We start from the raw sequence: 19665 nt of genomic DNA, 5'->3' as shown, positions 1-19665 counted from the left end.
AAGGTCCCCCTGCTCAAGAAAGCACATATACAGGCCCGTCTGACGTTTGCCAATGAACATCTGAATGATTCAGAGGAGAATTGGGTGAAAGTGTTGTCGTCAGATGAGACCAAAATCGAGCTCTTTGGCATCAACTCAACTCGCCGTGTTTGGAGGAGGAGGAATGCTGCCTATGACCCCAAGAACACCATCCCCACCGTCAAACATGGAGGAGGAAACATTATGCTTTGGGGGTGTTTTTCTGCTAAGGGGATGAAGATTAAGAACGATACGTGCTTTCACGTCAGAGTCTCCAAAAGTCTCCAATAACACCAGAAAATGTCGCTAGGTTTGTCGCTAGTCACTTTTTTGAAAATGTGTCGCTAGAGGGGTCTGAATACTCACACATATTTAGCGTGTGTGTGTGTGTGTGTGTGTGTGTGTGTGTGTGTGTGTGTGTGTGCTTGCGTGTCTGTTTCAGAGGAAATGTGAGTGTCACTGTGTGTGTAAAGGAGTCTGTTCATTTGTTTCTCTGAATGAATTTAAATGACTGTGTACTGTGTGGGTGTCTGGATGACTCTGAATGTGATAGTCGTTTAGATTTCTAACTAGACAATAGTCCAGCAGTGATATGACTGAGTGGAAAGATACTACAGATCTTGGTTGGCGTGCTCTGAGACAGTGTTGTCGTTAATTTGAGCTGTTTTGGTCAACAGTAAAACTTAATTTCAGGGGCTTTTCTGGGAAAAATGTGTATAAGCTATGCAAACCATTCTACAACGTGTAATTTAGAAAATCCTACGAGGCTGGATATAGAAAACTACAGAATTGATATTTTATTTAGCTAATCCTCTGGGTTATTTCTGAAAGACATGGTAAATCACACTGCTTAGAAAAACACTATAGTATTTTTATAATCCCAAGAACAGCTAGCGTTTTCTGGAGGTTTAACTGACATTATAGTGATAGTCATAAAACACACACACACACATAGCCGGACTACCACATTTGGGGCCCTGGGGCACCTACCGTACCTCTGTTCCCCAGAGAAAATTAGCAGTTTTATAATTCTATTCTACACATTTTTTTCATGAGGCTTACAGAACATTTTGCAGTTTTGAAGCACATTTCCTGCAATTCTGCACATTTTGCCTTTGGGGCAGAGAGAAAAATGTGCTATTTTATAGCTCATCTCATGCTATTCTTCACATTTTGCCATGAGGCTGAGAGAAACTTTTGCAGTTTTAAAGCTAATTTCCTGCTATTCTACACATTTTCACATTGCTTATGATGTGTGCATATGCTATCTGGGGGGCGGGGGCTGGAGGTCGGCGCCCCAGTGCACGTGGTTGCTTTTATCTAAACACAAATGTGTTCGAATTGGAATATAATATAATAATAACTTTGTTGCTGTTGATTTACTGTTAATCACAGCAATTTTCTAAGCTTCCCATAATTACTTAATGACAACAGCCATTACTGAATGCAATTTAATGGTGGATGACTCTCGTCAAATGAAATGAGCTCTCGTCAAAACTATTTACAGCTTCGCTTGATTTCCCCAAGTCCCAGTCATCCATCACCCAGGCCCATTAAAACTGGATTAATGTGGTATACTGACACATCAGCCGTGGTTGACATTAGAAAACACATGATACAATCGCATCCATGATAGAGGAGGATGTCACAAACAAACAAAACAACTCCTCTAGATGCTGTGACAAGAGGGCAATCACTCATAGTCTTCATAATCCTCATCATCATCACCACTTTCATCGTAGTTGCTGATGGGCTCAGGTACAGGACAAAGACATAGAAGTGTGCATAGGATGTGTGTATTCTGGGACCTAAACCCCCTGGGAGTGGAGACTGTTGTGTCAGAGATCCAGCTAGTGGGGAACCATGCCTCAGCAAGTACCAGTGCCTCTCTCCCTCCTCCTTTCTCCCCCCTTCCTCCATCCCCTCCTCCCTTGTGCCCTGGCACCCCTCCACCCCAGGCCCCTGCTGTGAGAGCTGTGCCCGCTGTATGGGTTGATGGGTTGAGAGGGTGGGTAAAGAGGGGATTGGCTCTGTAAATAAAGGCTTTGTTGCTGGAGCAGATGGTCCAGAAGCAGGAGTGCTGAGTCATGTGTCTGAGCTGAGACTGAACACACACACACACGCAGTCACGCACACACACATACACACACCGGGAGAACTACAGTCATCACTGCTTCTCTGCCTACCCTCTGGTTTTGAGGTGCATTCACAACTCTATTGTTTTTAAGAGCAGTACTTTCTAAGCAGCTGGGTGAATCGCTCACAGTCTCACTGGGACACAAACACAAAGGAGACAAGTGCAGAAATTGCCAATGTCAGTGAACAGGAGATCCTCCTCTTCACTGTCTGAGTGAGTCAGCATCAGAGTCAGCGCTGAAGAGTCCTATCTCCCTCTGCTGGGTGCTGATGGTACTATACACTATTGGGATAACATACAGAATCACCATCGTGATCAGGAGAGCGCCACATTCTGTACATTTCAGACATAATGACTAAAATGACTAGAAAATACATTGCTTTCTAGAACAGAGCCCTCTGTCTCATCTCACGCCACTATATCAGACACAGGAAGACGCCTCATAAGCCGAGCCTTTTATGTCCCTAGGAAGCGTCTTGTTTTGTACAATGTCCACAGGAAGCTCTGGTTTAGATACGAATCCCTGTGACATCATGACCTCTCACTGACTCTTACATTTTACATTTTTAGTCATTTAGCAGGCGCTCTTATCCAGAGCGACTTACAGTTAGTGAGTGCATACATTTTCATACTGGCCCCCCGTGGGAATCAAACCCACAACCCTGGCGTTGCAAACGCCATCCTATAGGACTTATATAACTGAGTCCAATGGTGTTACCTCCTAAAGGAGAGAGTACCTCTACATCAGGGATGGGCAACTGATGGGGGGGGCACACAAAAACAGAACTCATCTTGAGGGTCCGCAGTGGCTCGTGGGCCTGCATACCGACAACGAAATTTCGAAATTGCACATTGTGTATTCTATTATTCTAACTGTCAACAGTAAGTTGAAACCCCCACTGAGCTTCTAAAAAAATATTTCTTATGAATTGGTCCGCAGGCCTACAAAAGGGTTGCCCATCTCTGCTCTACATGCACTGCATTAAGCATCTTATTCACATTCACAGACAAATGGTGCCACCTACTGCTCACAAAAGTGGGTTTACAGTGAACCCTCTGAACCCAAGCAGGAAAGCTGCATCAACCATTGTGAAGAAGAAAGGGAAAATAAGTCACTGCAACCATCAAACATTGCGAACATTTCAAAACTCATAACAGAAATACATATGATTTCCTGTAGAAGTGAACATTTCCTTTAGTAGTGAACATTTTCTGTAGTAGTCAGAATGCGTCATGGACAAGATTGATCAGATAAGGAGCAGTGTTCTAACCATAAATCTACAGCTATACCAAGGCCTCTGTGAGTAGGAGAGCACAAACCCACAATGACCCAAATCATCCCGTAACGTCACAAAAATGATTCAAGCAAATTGTTAAAAGGCTGTGCAGTGTTTCCCCTAGATTTTTTGTTAGCAGCTGTGGCAATGGTTGCGGAAGGGGGGAAGGACTGTGAGGTCAATTCCGGTGAGTTTTTAACTCTTTACACTCATACCCGTATACAAGTTGAAAATGACAGATTGGGCACTGATAAACGCCTAAGTTGGAACGCAGTGTCTGTACAGTAACATGCCATACATAACATCAGAGCTCTGCCTCTGCGCTTCACAGTGCTGTATGGGTTTTGACTGACAGCCGTTCTGACCTTGAGCACCTTGCGCGACAAGAAGTTGCCCCCATCCTTCCCGCTAATTGGGAAATTTTTTAAATGTCTGAGTGAGGAAAATGTTGTAAATTAAGAGGAGTCTATGTATTTTGAAAGATAAAACGTTGAGGATAATAATAAATACCGCTTTGATGTCATACAAGCAAGCCAAACATCTGTGAGTCCAAATGTGCACTTCACATTTCCATATCATAAAACTAATGTCATTAGTGTCAACGTTTATGATCACTATGTTTGATGTACAGTTACAAGATGACATGGCGTCATACCCTTGGCTGTTCTGAACAGAATGAGCCTATGTTTGTATATTGTGAAGAAAATTCACCGCGGCACACGCACCTGAAAGCAATCATGACTCCTTTAATGCACACAAAAATGATGACCTGTTTCCCTGAATTGCATTGTAAAAGCCTAACACTGTAATATTGTATTTTATAACTTAGCTAGTTATGTTAGCAATAGAACAGACTTTCAAATGATGCCCACCTGATCCATATTGTGATTTATAATGGACCGTTTTTGGATTTCTTCTGTAAGAAACATTTAAATGTAGCCCTATCCATATAGGCTAATTCCCAGTGTAAAGAGTTAAGGACATTCTACTACAAAATTAATTAAAATCAAATGTTGCCGACGCCATCCATCTATAACCCCCACATATTGATTTAAAAAAAATCCATAGCCTATGGCACCATACCATATTATCAGGCAGGTGTGCTTTTAGTAATAAGCAAGCTTTTTTATGGATCAAAAAGAGGCTACTTAACTGTAATTCTATAAATTTTTCCATGGAGCTGAGAGGACATTTTGCAATTTGAAAGAGAATTTTTTTGTGCAATTGTACACATTTTGCCATGGAGCTGACAGAAAATGTTGAAGTGTAAAAGAAAAAATTTCCTCCAATTCTACGATTTTTGCCATGTCTAATTCTGTGTAGTTTATTATTTTTTATATAAGTAGTTTATTATTTTAAAACTTTTTTTTTTTTTTTTCGGGGGGAATGGATCAGCTTAATATTGCAGATAGATTGTATCTTCTATCAATGTAATTGTCTGCATCACTTCCAATCCCCCATGTTTTTTAAAATATTTTTTTAGATATATATACTCCCCTATATTACTTTTCAACCCCACCATCCTATCCCTGCTTGGAGTAAATTAGTGAACAACAATGCCCAGGCCTCTACTTCCGGTCTATACTTACTATCTACACCTTATGGACAGAGTTAATTTTACAATAATTCTATTATATATATATATTTATTTATTTATTTATTTATTTATTTTTTGCTCCTGAACTTCTTCTACTCTCAACCTCTCCGATCATTTTCATGATGTCCATCCGGTTTGCTTCTATATGCCATATCTTTCTAACTGTGCTCTTTCCCAAAAGCTCCCAACATACAACCTATATACTTATTATGGACACAGTATGCTTACATTATTAGCTATCTTTGTTATTATTTGTTGTTATTTGTTATTAGTCCCATCCTTCAACTCTATTTAATACCTCCCATCTATCTCTTAACACCATCCATATAGGATTTCTATTTGCCATATATATTTCAACCGTACTGTGATGTTTTACAAAAATTCTGAACCTTTCTATTCTCATTGCTTCTACAGATTGTGAATTAAAAATAAACATTTTTGCTAAAAGTATTATTATATTATTGATTGATTTACTATGACTTTTCAGATCACCCAGTAATGCTATCTGCAAGGTTAGTTCCAGGTAAATATTGCAATCCTTTAGCCATTCCTGGACCTGTGTCCAAAAACAAGCTACAAATGGACAGAACCAAAACAAATGATCTAATGATTCTGTCTCTTCACAGCAAAATCTGCAGAGCTGGGAAGATTGTATCCCCCATATACAGTGGGGGAAAAAAGTATTTAGTCAGCCACCAATTGTGCAAGTTCTCCCACTTAAAAAGATGAGAGAGGGCTGTAATTTTCATCATAGGTACACGTCAACTATGACAGACAAAATGAGAAGAAAAAATCCAGAAAATCACATTGTAGGATTTTTAATGAATTTCTTTGCAAATTATGGTGGAAAATAAGTATTTGGTCAATAACAAAAGTTTCTCAATACTTTGTTATATACCCTTTGTTGGCAATGACACAGGTCAAACGTTTTCTGTAAGTCTTCACAAGGTTTTCACACACAGTTGCTGGTATTTTGGCCCATTCCTCCATGCAGATCTCCACTAGAGCAGTGATGTTTTGGGGCTGTCGCTGGGCAACACGGACTTTCAACTCCCTCCAAAGATTTTCTATGGGGTTGAGATCTGGAGACTGGCTAGGCCACTCCAGGACCTTGAAATACTTCTTACGAAGCCACTCCTTCGTTGCCCGGGCGGTGTGTTTGGGATCATTGTCATGCTGAAAGACCCAGCCACGTTTCATCTTCAATGCCCTTGCTGATGGAAGGAGGTTTTCACTCAAAATCCCACGATACATGGCCCCATTCATTCTTTCCTTTACACGGATCAGTCGTCCTGGTCCCTTTGCAGAAAAACAGCCCCAAAGCATGATGTTTCCACCCCCATGCTTCACAGTAGGTATGGTGTTCTTTGGATGCAACTCAGCATTCTTTGTCCTCCAAACACGACGAGTTGAGTTTTTACCAAAAAGTTCTATTTTGGTTTCATCTGACCATATGACATTCTCCCAATCCTCTTCTGGATCATCCAAATGCACTCTAGCAAACTTCAGACGGGCCTGGACATGTACTGGCTTAAGCAGGGGGACACGTCTGGCACTGCAGGATTTGAGTCCCTGGCGGCGTAGTGTGTTACTGATGGTAGGCTTTGTTACTTTGGTCCCAGCTCTCTGCAGGTCATTCACTAGGTCCCCCCGTGTGGTTCTGGGATTTTTGCTCACCGTTCTTGTGATCATTTTGACCCCACGGGGTGAGATCTTGCGTGGAGCCCCAGATCGAGGGGAGATTATCAGTGGTCTTGTATGTCTTCCATTTCCTAATAATTGCTCCCACAGTTGATTTCTTCAAACCAAGCTGCTTACCTATTGCAGATTCAGTCTTCCCAGCCTGGTGCAGATCTACAATTTTGTTTCTGGTGTCCTTTGACAGCTCTTTGGTCTTGGCCATAGTGGAGTTTGGAATGTGACTGTTTGAGGTTGTGGACAGGTGTCTTTTATAGTGATAACAAGTTCAAACAGGTGCCATTAATACAGGTAACGAGTGGAGGACAGAGGAGCCTCTTAAAGAAGAAGTTACAGGTCTGTGAGAGCCAGAAATCTTGCTTGTTTGTAGGTGACCAAATACTTATTTTCCACCATAATTTGCAAATAAATTCATAAAAAATCCTACAATGTGATTTTCTGCATTTTTTTTCTCAATTTGTCTGTCATAGTTGACGTATACCTATGATGAAAATTGCAGGCCTCTCTCATCTTTTTAAGTCGGAGAACTTGCACAATTGGTGGCTGACTAAATACTTTTTTTCCCCACTGTAAATAACATTCTATTGGTAGCAAGAATTTTATATAATCATTTAAATTGAAAGATTCTAATTTTTGAATCCGGTGTCGTTTTGCGTGTCAGTTCATAAACACTATGCCATGGGATCGGTACGTCAAAGATCTCTTCCCAACTATTTTGCAATCTATATGGGACGGCTGTCAATCCTTTGGTCCTTAAGTGAAACTTATATACTTTTTTATTTATCACAGTTTTCCTTAACCAATTATGTTCTTTAATGCAAGGCCGACAGACAAGTTCCTTACTTTCTCCCCCTTCCACTTTCCTCTTCCACTTTTGCGGTAAGGCTGCAATTATTTGGTTGTAATTTTGGGTAGAGCAGACATTTCCATATGTTTTTGTTAGCTGCATGTGCGACATAACTCCACCAGTCCTACTGATGATATCATTTACGAAGATTATACCTTTTTTAAACATTCTGTCAAAAAATAAAGGTTTTTTGTCAATTAGTATATTTGAATTTAACCACAATATTTGTTGCATTATTTGTTCTGTCATTTCTGGAGGATTAAATTGAAATTGCAACCAACTTTCTATGGCTTGTTTTAGAAATAGTGACATTTGGGAGATTATTTCCTTTTCAAATAACTGAAAGTGAGAGGTTGTAATCTGAATAAAGGGAAAAAGGCCCTTTCTTGAACATTGGGTGAGACAATCTTACTAATTTGCTTGAGAACCAGTTCGGATTTAAGTATAACTTTTGTATGACTGAAGCTTTTAGTGATAGGTCTAATGCTTTAATATTTAATCATTTCTGTCCTCCAAATTCATATTCATTATATAAATATGCTCTTTTAATTTTGTCTGGCTTGCCGTTCCAAATAAAATTGAATATTTTTTTCTCATATAATTTAAAAAACTGTTCGCTAGGCGTAGGCAAGACCATAAGCAAATAGGTAAACTGGGATAATACTAAAGAGTTAATCAGGGTGATTTTTCCACAAATTGACAGGTATTTTCCTTTCCATGGTAGTAAGATCTTATCTATTTTTGCTAACTTTCTATTAAAATGTATTGAAGTGAGATCATTTATTTCCTTTGGGATATGTATTCCGAGTATATCCACATCACCATCAGACCATTTTATTGGTAAACTACATGGTAATGTAAATTTTTTATTTTTTAGTGATCCAATACGTAATATAGTACATTTGTCATAATTTGGTTGTAATCCAGAGAGGTTAGAAAATGTATCTAGATCCTCTATGAGGCTGTGGAGGGATTCTAGTTGTGGATCTAAAAGAAAACATGAATCATCTGCGTACAATGACACCTTTGTTTTTAAGCCCTGTATTTCTAATCCTCTGATATTATTATTGGATCTGATTTTAATAGCTAACATCTCGATGGCCACAATAAATAGATATGCCGATAGTGGACAACCTTGTTTCACTCCTCTTGACAGTTTAAAACTTTCTGAGAAATAGCCATTATTTACTATTTTACACCTAGGGTTACTATACATGATTTTGACCCATTTTATAAGAGATTCTCCAAAATTGAAATGCTCCAGGCATTTATATATAAACCCCAGTCGAACTTTATCAAATGCCTTTTCGAAGTCTGCTATGAATAGCAGGCCTGGTTTCCCATATTTTCCATAGTGTTCTATTGTTTCCAATACTTGCCTTATATTATCTCCAATGTATCTTCCATGTAAAAAACCTGTCTGATTAGAATGAATAATATCCGACAATACCTTTTTAATTCTATGCGCTATACATTTTGCTAGGATTTTTGCATCACAACACTGAAGTGTAAGGGGCCTCCAATTTTGTAAATGGACTGGATCTTTATATTTTCCACTTGTATCGTGTTTCAGTAATAATGAGATCTTCTTCTTGAGTGTCAGATAATCTACCATTTACATAGGAGTGGTTAAAACATGCTAATAACGGTCCTCTTAGTATATCAAAAAAGGTTTGGTATACCTCGACTGGTATGCCATCCAACCCTGGAGTTTTCCCGGACTTAAAGTCTTTAATTGCATCCAGAAGTTCCTCCTCTGTAATTTCACCTTCACATGAGTCTTTCTGTGTGGCTGTTAATAATGACATTATCAATAGAAAAACAATCTCTACAATTAGCTTCAGTTAGAGGAGATGGAGGCGACTGAAAAGAAAACATATGCTTAAAGTACTTTGTTTCTTCCTTCAAAATATCATTTGGTGAATTATGGGTGACTCCGTCAATTGTAACCAGTTTCATTAAGTTCTTTTTGGTAGCATTCCTATGTTGAAGATTTAAAAAGAATTTTGTGCATTTTTCCCCATATTCCATCCAGTTTGCTTTATTTTTATAATATATTACACTTGATCTTTCTTGAATAAGTTTCTCAATTTCTTTTTGTTTTTCCTCTAATTTATTCTGAGCCTCTATGTTACAGTTTTTATTGCCATCTATCTGTTCTGTTAGACTTTCTATTTCCTTTCTTAGTATAAACTCTTTTGACCTAAATTGCTTTTGTTTTCGAGATGATATTTTGGTGATTTTTAGTTTTCAAAGATTATGCAATTAAAAAATATCAATTATCTTTTCTACAAACTTTCTGTCTGGTTTTAGTCATTTACGTTTACACACATAGCATTTTTACACCCAGAATATGAATTTCTGGCGGTGCGCTGCAGTTAAATGAATACAGGGGAAATACTGGGAAAGGAAAGGGGGATACCTAGTCAGTTGTACAACTGAATGCATTCAATTGAAATGTGCCTTCCGCATTTAACTCAACCCCTCTGAATCAGAGATGTGTGGGGGGCTGCCTTAATCGATAACCACGTCATCGGCGCCTGGGGAACAGTGTGTTTACTGCCTTGCTCAGGTGCAGAAAGACAGATTTTTACATTGTCAGCTCGGGGATTCGATCCAGCAACCTTTCGGTTACTGGCCCAACGCACCTACTCGCCAGCCTACCTGCTGCCCCTGCTGTGTGTTATGATATGATTCTGAACGTCAGATAGCTAGCAACAATGACAAGAAGCTGCTATGTTGGTGGGCCGTTTCAGCTACTTGTATCTTGTTCTTGATACCATGTCTTGTTTTGAGGTGTTTTGACTTATGTCACATCTACGATAATATGGCTAAAATCCCCTAGCTAGCTAACCAACAACTGTAACGATCTATTTGTATTTATGTTTTCAATAAACATTTGGAGACGAAATATAGTATACATGTTGTCAATAATCCTTTGAATGTAAGCCTGAGCCCACCCCTCTGTTTTGCCCCAAAGTTGTGCATGAATCGGTTTTGTTGCTAAACAACCCACCCGTCCATAGCCTCCATAAATACAGCAGTGTCAATCAGCTTCACATTCAAAAGCAGGCAACTTTAACTGATTCCTCAAACAGCACTGAAAAACTGCTGATCCATTACCACAAAAGACCATGAGATGGCGACATCCTCCTTTAAAACAGTCTGCCATCTTGGAAAGTAAGTCAGGTCACCCCAAAAAATAACAAAATAAAAACTTCTCAAATGACATCTGGGAGCACAGGGTGTTTTGGCTCTCCAAAACACAGAATGGAGGACACACTTAACAGTTTCCAGTTCAGCTCCATTGGCGATGCAGTGGGACTGCGACTATGCTGCTCCCAAATGACAGATGGGTGGCTCAGTGTTAATAGTGTTCTCAGAGCGGTAAAGACTACCAGATGTTTGGGAACCCAGATCTGCAGCATAGTCAGCCAGCCCCCTGTTCCTTTGCTCCACACTGCCACTCAAAACAGGGAGAGGGAGGGGTGGAGAGAGACAGAGAAGCAGAGAGAGAGAGGAGAGGGAGGGGTGGAGAGAGACAGAAGCAGAGAGAGAGAGGAGAGGGAGGGGGAGAGAGACAGAAGCAGAGAGAGAGAGGAGAGGGATGGGGGAGAGTCACAGAGAGAGAGAGAGAGAGAGAGAGAGAGAGAGAGAGAGAGAGAGAGAGAGAGAGAGAGAGGGAGAGAGAAGAAAAATAAAGAAAGGGAGGAGAGAGAAAGGTTGGCTAGCCTTGCATGCACTCAGTCAGTGGGGTCACTGAGTGCGCTCGTTCTTTTTTGGACTGCCTGTCAAAACACTACTGCTACCCGCCAGCCCCGCCGCAGTGTGTGCCTATTCACTGAGGAGAACTTAACACCACAATGTTCTACACACACACTAGCATACATACACACACGTTCACACACACACACACACACACACACACACACACACACACACACACACACACACACACACACACACACTACACTCTCTTCTGAGACACAGGTAATCTCCTTAAACTTTTAGCCATGTTCCAACCTCCTATTACAGCCTATTACAGACTCTCCTCTCTTAGCAGCAACTCACAAAACATCAACACTGAGTTTGAGATGGGCATCATACACAGTGTGACTGACTTGAGTAACGTCAAATCAAAAAACATTTTATTTGTCACTTGCACCGAATACAACAGGTGTACTTTACCATGAAATGCTTACTCACGAGCCCTTTCCCAACAATAGGGGAAAAGTAAGAAAACAAAGTTAAAAAGTAAGAAAACAAATTGCTAATAAAAATAAAATATAAATATACAAAAAAACTGACACTGGGGATATTTCAACTTAAGCATGAACAGATTTTGCATGGTATATGAAACATTCGTAGGTGCTCTTATGCTATTTAAATATGAGCATGCATTTGTATGGTATATATAGGTGTTCCTAGACTCTCAAATTATGCTTCAACATGTATTGCACAGAATATGAAAGTGTTCTTGGGCTCAAGCTAAGCATGGTGGACACAAGGTAGATGCATGTATTTGCATGGTAAATGAGAGAGTTCTTACCAGGTAGAGGAGGAAGGTGTGCAGGCCAGTCCCCAGTCCCACAGAGGACAGGATACCCAAGCCTACCCAGTAGGCACACCACAGGAACCTCTTCTCCATGTGTTGTACATACTGTACACAGGGGACAGACAGAGAGACTGTCAGCCATGAGAGACTCAGGCAGAGTGAAATAAATCTTAGTAGGAGAGACACTAGGAGGGAGGGTGTGTGTGTGCGCGCACCCTACTCTAGAAATAGGAGGGACTGCCAAGAGTGAGAGGCAGAAAGTCAAAGTGCACCACAGAAAGAGAGGGGAGGGGGAGCAGTGGAGAGAGGGGGAAAGAGAGCAAGTGAGAGAGTGAGGGAGGGAGAGGGGGGCAGAGAGGGTGAGAGAGGGCAAGTGATAGAGAGAGAGGGAGTAAGAATATAAGATAGAGAATATACGCTAGTGTCTGTTGACAGTTTAGAGGACTTAGGGTAGGAGTGTTCAGGGTAGGAGTGTTCAGATTCAGAACAACACAAACAGAGAGAAGAACAGCATTCTTCTTCAAGGAAGTCAGCTCTTACCCAGTTTATTCCCCCTACTCTTCATCAGCTCTCTCTCTCTCTCTCTCTCTCTCTCTCTCTCTCTCTCTCTCTCTCTCTCTCTCTCTCTCTCTCTCTCTCTCTCTCTCTCTCTCTCTCTCTCTCTCTCTCTCTCTCTCTCTCTCTCTCTCTCTCTCTCTCTCTCTCTCTCTCTCCTCTCTCCCCTCTCCCCTCTCCTCTCTCTCTCTCTCTCTCTCTCATTTAAGGACCAACGCCTCCTCCTCAAGCATGGGCAGACAGGTTGTTTTCTGGAAGAGCCAGTGATGGTGTAGATTACGGGAACACTGTGGAGTTTTTTTTGGCAATGAACTCTATCTCCCAGCAAACCCCCGTGAACCCGTGAAAACAAAAACAACATATGCAGCGGCAGCAGTGTCTCTCATCGCCTAGTAAAAAGCCTGGGTGGAAAGTGCCAGCCATGTCCAATTGTTTTCAGGGTTACCAGGAGTTAATGACGTAACACTTTAGGACTAGAGCTTAAGAGTCTAATATGGCATATAATATATTTATTGCTGCAGCTTTAAAGCAATTATGTCTGGATCTCTGTACCACTTTTGCTGTGGTACATTAGTTGTTCATTTGGTACAGCGCATGCGTGTGTGTGTGTGTACTCAGTATATAAGCTGTTCATGAGGTACAGCTAATGTACTGATTAAATAGGGCATCAGCTAATTTACTGATTAAATAGGGCATGTGAATGTGTGGTAAATAGGTCAGGTGAAGATAAGTGTGTGTTAAGTTTAATACTCTTTTTTCAGCTTGTGGTCTTGGGAGACAACAACTTTATAAAGTCTTAGGGATGTTAATTAGCAACCCCTGATGATGTGTGGACAGGGCTGCTCATACACGCACACACACACACACGCACCTTCTGATGTGTTCCGTTAACACAGTAGGCGATGGAGAAGAGGGTGACCAGCACCAGCAGAGACAAGACTGAATGTCTCTGCCGCCATAACCTGAGGGAAGAGAGGAGTGAGGAGGAGGGAAAGAAGTGTTATGGAATAGGTTATGTAGTTTAGGTCTTAGGAGCATTAGTAGATACTACACTACCACTTCTACACCCCATCCCCAGGGGGCAGCAGAAACCGGGCAAGATGCTCTGTCAGGAAGCCTTGTGAAGCCTTGATAAGCACACAGGTGGGGCCAAGTGATGATCGTCAATCTGTGAGAGAGAGGTGGCCAGACGCCTCTATGCCTGCCTTTGTTTGTTTTGTGTTATCTATACTGTACAAAAATATAAACGCAACATGAGCTGAAATAAAATATCCCAGAAATTGTCCATACGCACAAATTTGTTTACATCCCTGTTAGTGAGCATTTTATCCTTTGCCAAGATAATCCATCCACCTGAAAGGTGTGGCATATAAAGAAGCTGATTAAACAGCATGATCATTACACAGGTTCACCTTGTGCTGGGGACAATAAAAGGCCACTCTAAAATGTGCAGTTTTGTCACACAACACAATGCCACAGATGTGTCAAGTTTTGAGGGAGCATGCAATTGGCATGCTGACTGCAGGAATGTCCACCAGAGCTGTTGCCAGATAATTTAATGTTAATTTCTCTACCATAAGCTGCCTCCAACGTTGTATTGGAGAATTTGGCTGTATGTCCAACCCACGGACTCACAACCGCAGACCACGTGTAAACACGCCAGCCCAGGACCGCCACATCGGGCTTCTTCACCTGCGGGATCGTCTGAAACCAGCCACCCGGACAGCTGATGAAACGGAGGAGTAGTTATGTCTGTAATAAAGTCCTTTTGGAGGGAAGAACTCATTCTGATTGGCTGGGCCTGGCTCCCCAGTGGGTGGGCCTAGCTCCCCAGTGGGTGGGCCTGGCTCCCAAGTGGGTGGGCCAGCCCTCCCAGGCCCACCCATGGTCATGTGAAATCCATAGATTAGGGCCTGATGAATTTATTTCAATTTACTGATTTCCTTATATGAACTGTAACTCAGTAAAATTGTTGAAATTGTTGCATGTTGCGTTTATATTTTTGTTCAGTGTAAGGGAGCATCAGGGAGATGCTTAAACATTACATTACACCATTTATCATAACCTGGGGCTATACAGTGCATTCGGAAAGTATTCAGACCCCTTGACTCTTTCCACATTTTGTTACGTTACAGCCATATTCTAAAATTGATTAAATAAAAATGTTTCCTCATCAATCTACACACAATACCCCATAATGACAAAGCGAAAACAGGTTTTTAGAAACATTTGCAAATGTATTAAAAATAAAAAACAACAATACCTTATTTACATAAGTATTCAGACCCTTTGCTATGAGTCTAGAAATTGAGCCTAGGTGCATCATGTTTCCATTGATCATCCTTGAGATGTTTCTACAACTTGATTGGAGTCCACCTGTGGTAAATTCAGGCAAGGCACACACCTGTCTATATAAGTTCCCACAGTTGACAGTGCATGTCAGAGCAAAAACCAAGCCATGAGGTCGAAGGAATTGTCCGTAGCGCTCCGAGACAGGATTGTGTCGAGGCACAGATCTGGGGAAGGGTACCCAAAAATGTCTGCAGCATTGAAGGTCCCCAAGAACGCAATGGCCTCCATCATTCTTAAATGGAAGAAGTTTAGAACCACCAAGACTCTTCCTAGAGCTGGCTGCCTGGCCAAACTGAGCAATCGGTAGAGAAGGGCCTTGGTCAGGGAGGTGACCAAGAACCCAATGGTCACTCTGACAGAGCTCCGGAGTTCCTCTGTGGAGATGGGAGAACCTTCCAGAAGGACAACCATCTCTGCAGTACTCCACCAATCAGGCCTTAATGATAGAGTGGCCAGACGGAAGCCACTCCTCAGTAAAAGGCACATGACAGCCCGCTTGGAGTTTGCCAAAAGGCACCTAAAGGACTCAAGATTCTCTGGTCTGATGAAACCAAGATTGAACTCTTTGGCCTGAATGCCAAGCATCACGTCTGGAGGAAACCTGGCACCATCCCTACGGTGAAGCATGTTGGTGGCAGCATCATGCTGTGGGGATGTTTTTCAGAGGCAGGGACTGGGAGACTAATCAGGATCGAGGGAAAGATGAACGGAGCAAAGTACAGAGAGATCCTTGATGAAAACCTGCTCCAGAGTGCTCAGGACCTCAGACTGGGGTTCACCTTCCAACAGGACAACGACCCTAAGCACACAGCCAAGACAACGCAGGAGTGGCTTCGGGAATGTCCTTGAGTGGCCCAGCCAGAGCCTGGAGTTGAACCCTATCGAACATCTCTGGAGAGACCTGAAAATAGCTGTGCAGCGACGCTCCCTATCCAACCTGACAGAGCTTGAGAGGATCTGCAGAGAAGAATGGGAGAAACTCCACAAATACAGGTGTGCCAAGCTTGTAGCGTCATACCCAAGAAGACTCGAGGCTGTAATCGCTGCCAAAGGTGCATCAACAAAGTACTGAGTAAAGGCTCTGAATATTTATGTAAATGTGATATTTCATTTATTTATTTTTTGCAGAAAATTCTAAAAACCAGTTTTTGTTTTGTCATTATGGAGTATTGTGTAAATTGATGAGATTTTTGAAAATTTTAAATCAATTTTAGAATAAGGCTGTAACATAACAAAATGTGGAAAAAGTCAAGGGGTCTGAATACTTTCCGAATGTACTGTACATCCACAGCCTATAAGGCCTAATCGCACCTCCATTCATTGTAAAATCAGGATCCAATGACAAGTCAACAATATCCCTCTTCATATACACATTAGTATGAGCATTTAAAATCGCATGCCCGCGTTGCTTAGACACTTTGTTCAAAGTAACCCCACTATGTACATTAGCAAATGCCTCCCCCAACATGTCATCTTTTTCTTTATCTAATACAGCCAGATTATCACCATCAACCAAAACTAGAATTTGAGTACTTTTGCTTCTTCCAGTCATCTTCTTCAACATAGACCAAACATCTCTCAGCTCAGTAACCCTGCCTATTGTAGAACAGAACTGTCTCCATGCATTTCTCTTGGCAGACGTAATGACCCTGCACACCAAAGCTCTCTTCCTTTGGAAATCAACTAGATTTTCAGGAGTCAAAGTCCTAGGTAATACTCTGTAGGCCCTATTTATTTATTGAATAGCCGCAGTACAATCTTCAGTCCACCAAGGAACCACCTTTCTTTTCTCACCCACTTCACTCACTGGTATATGTAAGTTTGCTGCACTCAAAATCAGAGAAGTGAGAGGCAGCACAAACATCAACTGGCATCTCTAAAGACCACTATCCAACAGACTTTAAACAATGTCCTCCAAACTTTTCCCAGTCCGCATTAGGAAAGCACCATCTTCTGAATGGTATCCTATCTGGAATAGTGACATCACCGGTCATGTTACAAAAAAAAAATTGGGAAATGATCACTCCCAATAGTAGAATCAAATAAAATAAAATCAAATTATATTTGTCACATTCGCCAAATACAACAGGTGTAGACCTTACAGTGAAATTCTTACTTACAAGCCCTTCACCAACAATGCAGTTTTAAGAAAAATAAGTGTTAAGTAAAAAATAGATAAGTAAAACATTTAAAGAAATAACAAATAATTAAAGAGCAGCAGTAACAGTAGGGAGGCTATATACAGGGGGTACCGGTACAGAGTCAATGTGCGGGGGCACAGGTTATTCGAGGTAATTGAGGTAATATGTACATTAGGGCCTTCCTCTGACACCGCCTGGTATAGAGGTCCTGGATGGCAGGAAGCTTGGCCCCAGTGATGTACTGGGCTGTACGCACTACCCTTTGTAGTGCCTTGCGGTTGGAGGCTGAGCAGTTGCCATACCAGGCAGTGACACAACCAGTCAGGATGCTCTCGATGGTGCAGCTGTAGAACCTTTTGAGGATCTGAGGACCTATGCCAAATCTTTTCAGTCTCCTGAGGGGGAATAGGCTTTGTCGTGCCCTCTTCATGACTGTCTTGGTGTGTTTGGACCATGATAAGTTTGTTGGTGATGTGGACACCAAGGAACTTGAAGCTCTCAACCTGCTCCACTACAGCCTTGTCGATGAGAAAAGGGATGTGCTTGGTCCTCCTTTTCCTGTAGTCCACAATCATCTCCTTTGTCTTGATCACGTTGAGGAAGAGGTTGTTATCCTGGCACCACACGGCCAGGTCTCTGACCTCCTCCCTATAGGCTGCCTCATCGTTGTCGGTGATCAGGCCTACCACTGTTGTGTCGTCGGCAAACTTAATGATAGTGTTGGAGTCGTGCCTGGCCATGCAGTCATGGGTGAACATGGAGTACAGGAGGGGACTGAGCACGCACCCCTGAGGGGCCCCCGTGTTGGGGATCAGCGTGGCAGATGTGTTGTTACCTACCCTTACCACCTGGGGGCGGCCCGTCAGGAAGTCCAGGATCCAGTTGCAGAGGGAGGTGTTTAGTCCCAGGGTCCTTAGCTTAGTGATGAGCTTTGAGGGTACTATGGTGTTGAATGCTGAGCTGTAGTCAATGAATAGCATTCTCACATAGGTGTTCCTTTTGTCCAGGTTGGAAAGGGCAGTGTGGAGTGCAATAGAGATTGCATCATCTGTGGATCTATTGGGGCGGTATGCAAATTGGACTGGGTCTAGTGTTTCTGGGATAATGGTGTTGATGTGAGCTATGACCAGCCTTTCAAAGCACTTCATGGCTACAGACGTGAGTGATACGGGTCTGTAGTCATTTAGGCCGGTTACCTTCCATTCACATATGGCTGCAATAGCATTAGAAGCCATTGTGAGGTCCAGGCAGGATGTAACCCCTCTGACAACATCTATTCTTGTACCACATCCATCCTTAAGACATACTAATGCTCTTGCTTCCATCACATCTTCGACAATCATACCATTAGCATCAGTATGTGTGCTTCCCCATAAACTATTATGTGCATTAAAGTCACCACACCATATCTCTCTAGAACCCAAGTATTCTGATATTTCATCAAACATCGCTATACATAGTTGTCGACAAGGATTGTAGAACTGCTTAATATTACTACCCGTACTGTAGATTTCAACCATCACATTCATACTTAGGTGGAACAGATATATTACGATATGCAAGACATTCCTTTATGAATGTAGCGCATCCACCACCCTGACCAGTTGCTCTGTCAGATCTGATTGAACAATAAACAGGAGTAATAAAATCAAGATGTGGTCTAAGCCATGTTTCTTGAACACATCTCTCTAAACTCTAAATCAATTACACATTTCTTAAACTCTTGACCATTAGCAATAAGGCTTCTAGTATTCCATTGAAGGATGATAAAAAGCATAATACAATGACTTATTCTGTTCCTGATCATCATTCGGATTATGATTCAACATCCGATGTATCAATGGTACTGAAACTTCAGTAATGTTCAGTATTTCTTGAGGTGCCTTCACTACTTCCATTATTCGTGCAGTCCTGCTCCTCTTCTGACCCATATTGATTGCTCTACACAAGAACGCCATGAAGTCTATATGATTTACAACCATGGATATCTCTGTAACCAAGCATTTATGCTCGCATGTCACATTGGCACTAGGCTGACGCTCCATGGGCCCCACCGGCGCTATAGTCCTCCTAGAAGCAGCCACCACTGACTGCTGATGTACCGGAGCCAGCATTTCGATCAAAAGGCTTGTTCATTTCACAAACAGCCTCTGAATATGATGCATTATTCTTTACTTTGTAACTCCTGCATTTCCATGGCTTGTTTTGGTACTTCACATTCCCCATATTCTGCACTATGCTCACCATTACAGTTGCAACACTTAACTTTAGTATCAGGTCCACATTTACCATACTCATGATCCCCACCACACCCTGCACATCTAAATGTTCCTTTGCACACATTAGCAACATGCCCCATCCTTTGGCACTTAAAACACTGAAGTGGAGGTGGCACATATTCTCTAACATGATAACGTAGCATTCCTAGCTGTACTGTGGTTGGCAATTTCGCTTCAAAGTTTAAAAGTACTGTTGTGGTGTCTACTCG

General features: G+C 41.8%; 1 protein-coding gene across 5 annotated transcripts in view; it reads right to left on the bottom strand.

The window, feature by feature from the left end:
* The window catches only part of LOC121579763 (vacuole membrane protein 1), a 96434-nt gene that overhangs the window by 53997 nt on the left and 22772 nt on the right, over window positions 1–19665 (bottom strand). For 4 of the 5 annotated variants that reach the window (XM_041894641.2, XM_041894639.2, XM_041894640.2 and 1 more), the window contains 2 exons: window positions 13556–13646; window positions 12124–12234 (listed from right to left, as the gene is read on the bottom strand). In XM_041894641.2, the coding sequence (XP_041750575.1) occupies window positions 12124–12234; window positions 13556–13646 (202 nt within the window). The remainder of the gene's footprint in view (window positions 1–12123; window positions 12235–13555; window positions 13647–19665) is intronic. The other variant, XM_041894642.2, reaches the window with a different exon arrangement.

This window comes from Coregonus clupeaformis, chromosome 13 (assembly GCF_020615455.1).
Source record: "Coregonus clupeaformis isolate EN_2021a chromosome 13, ASM2061545v1, whole genome shotgun sequence".
Lineage (NCBI taxonomy): Eukaryota > Metazoa > Chordata > Actinopteri > Salmoniformes > Salmonidae > Coregonus > Coregonus clupeaformis.
Note: the sequence above shows the minus strand (reverse complement) of the source record. Positions and strands in the feature narration are given on the sequence as shown.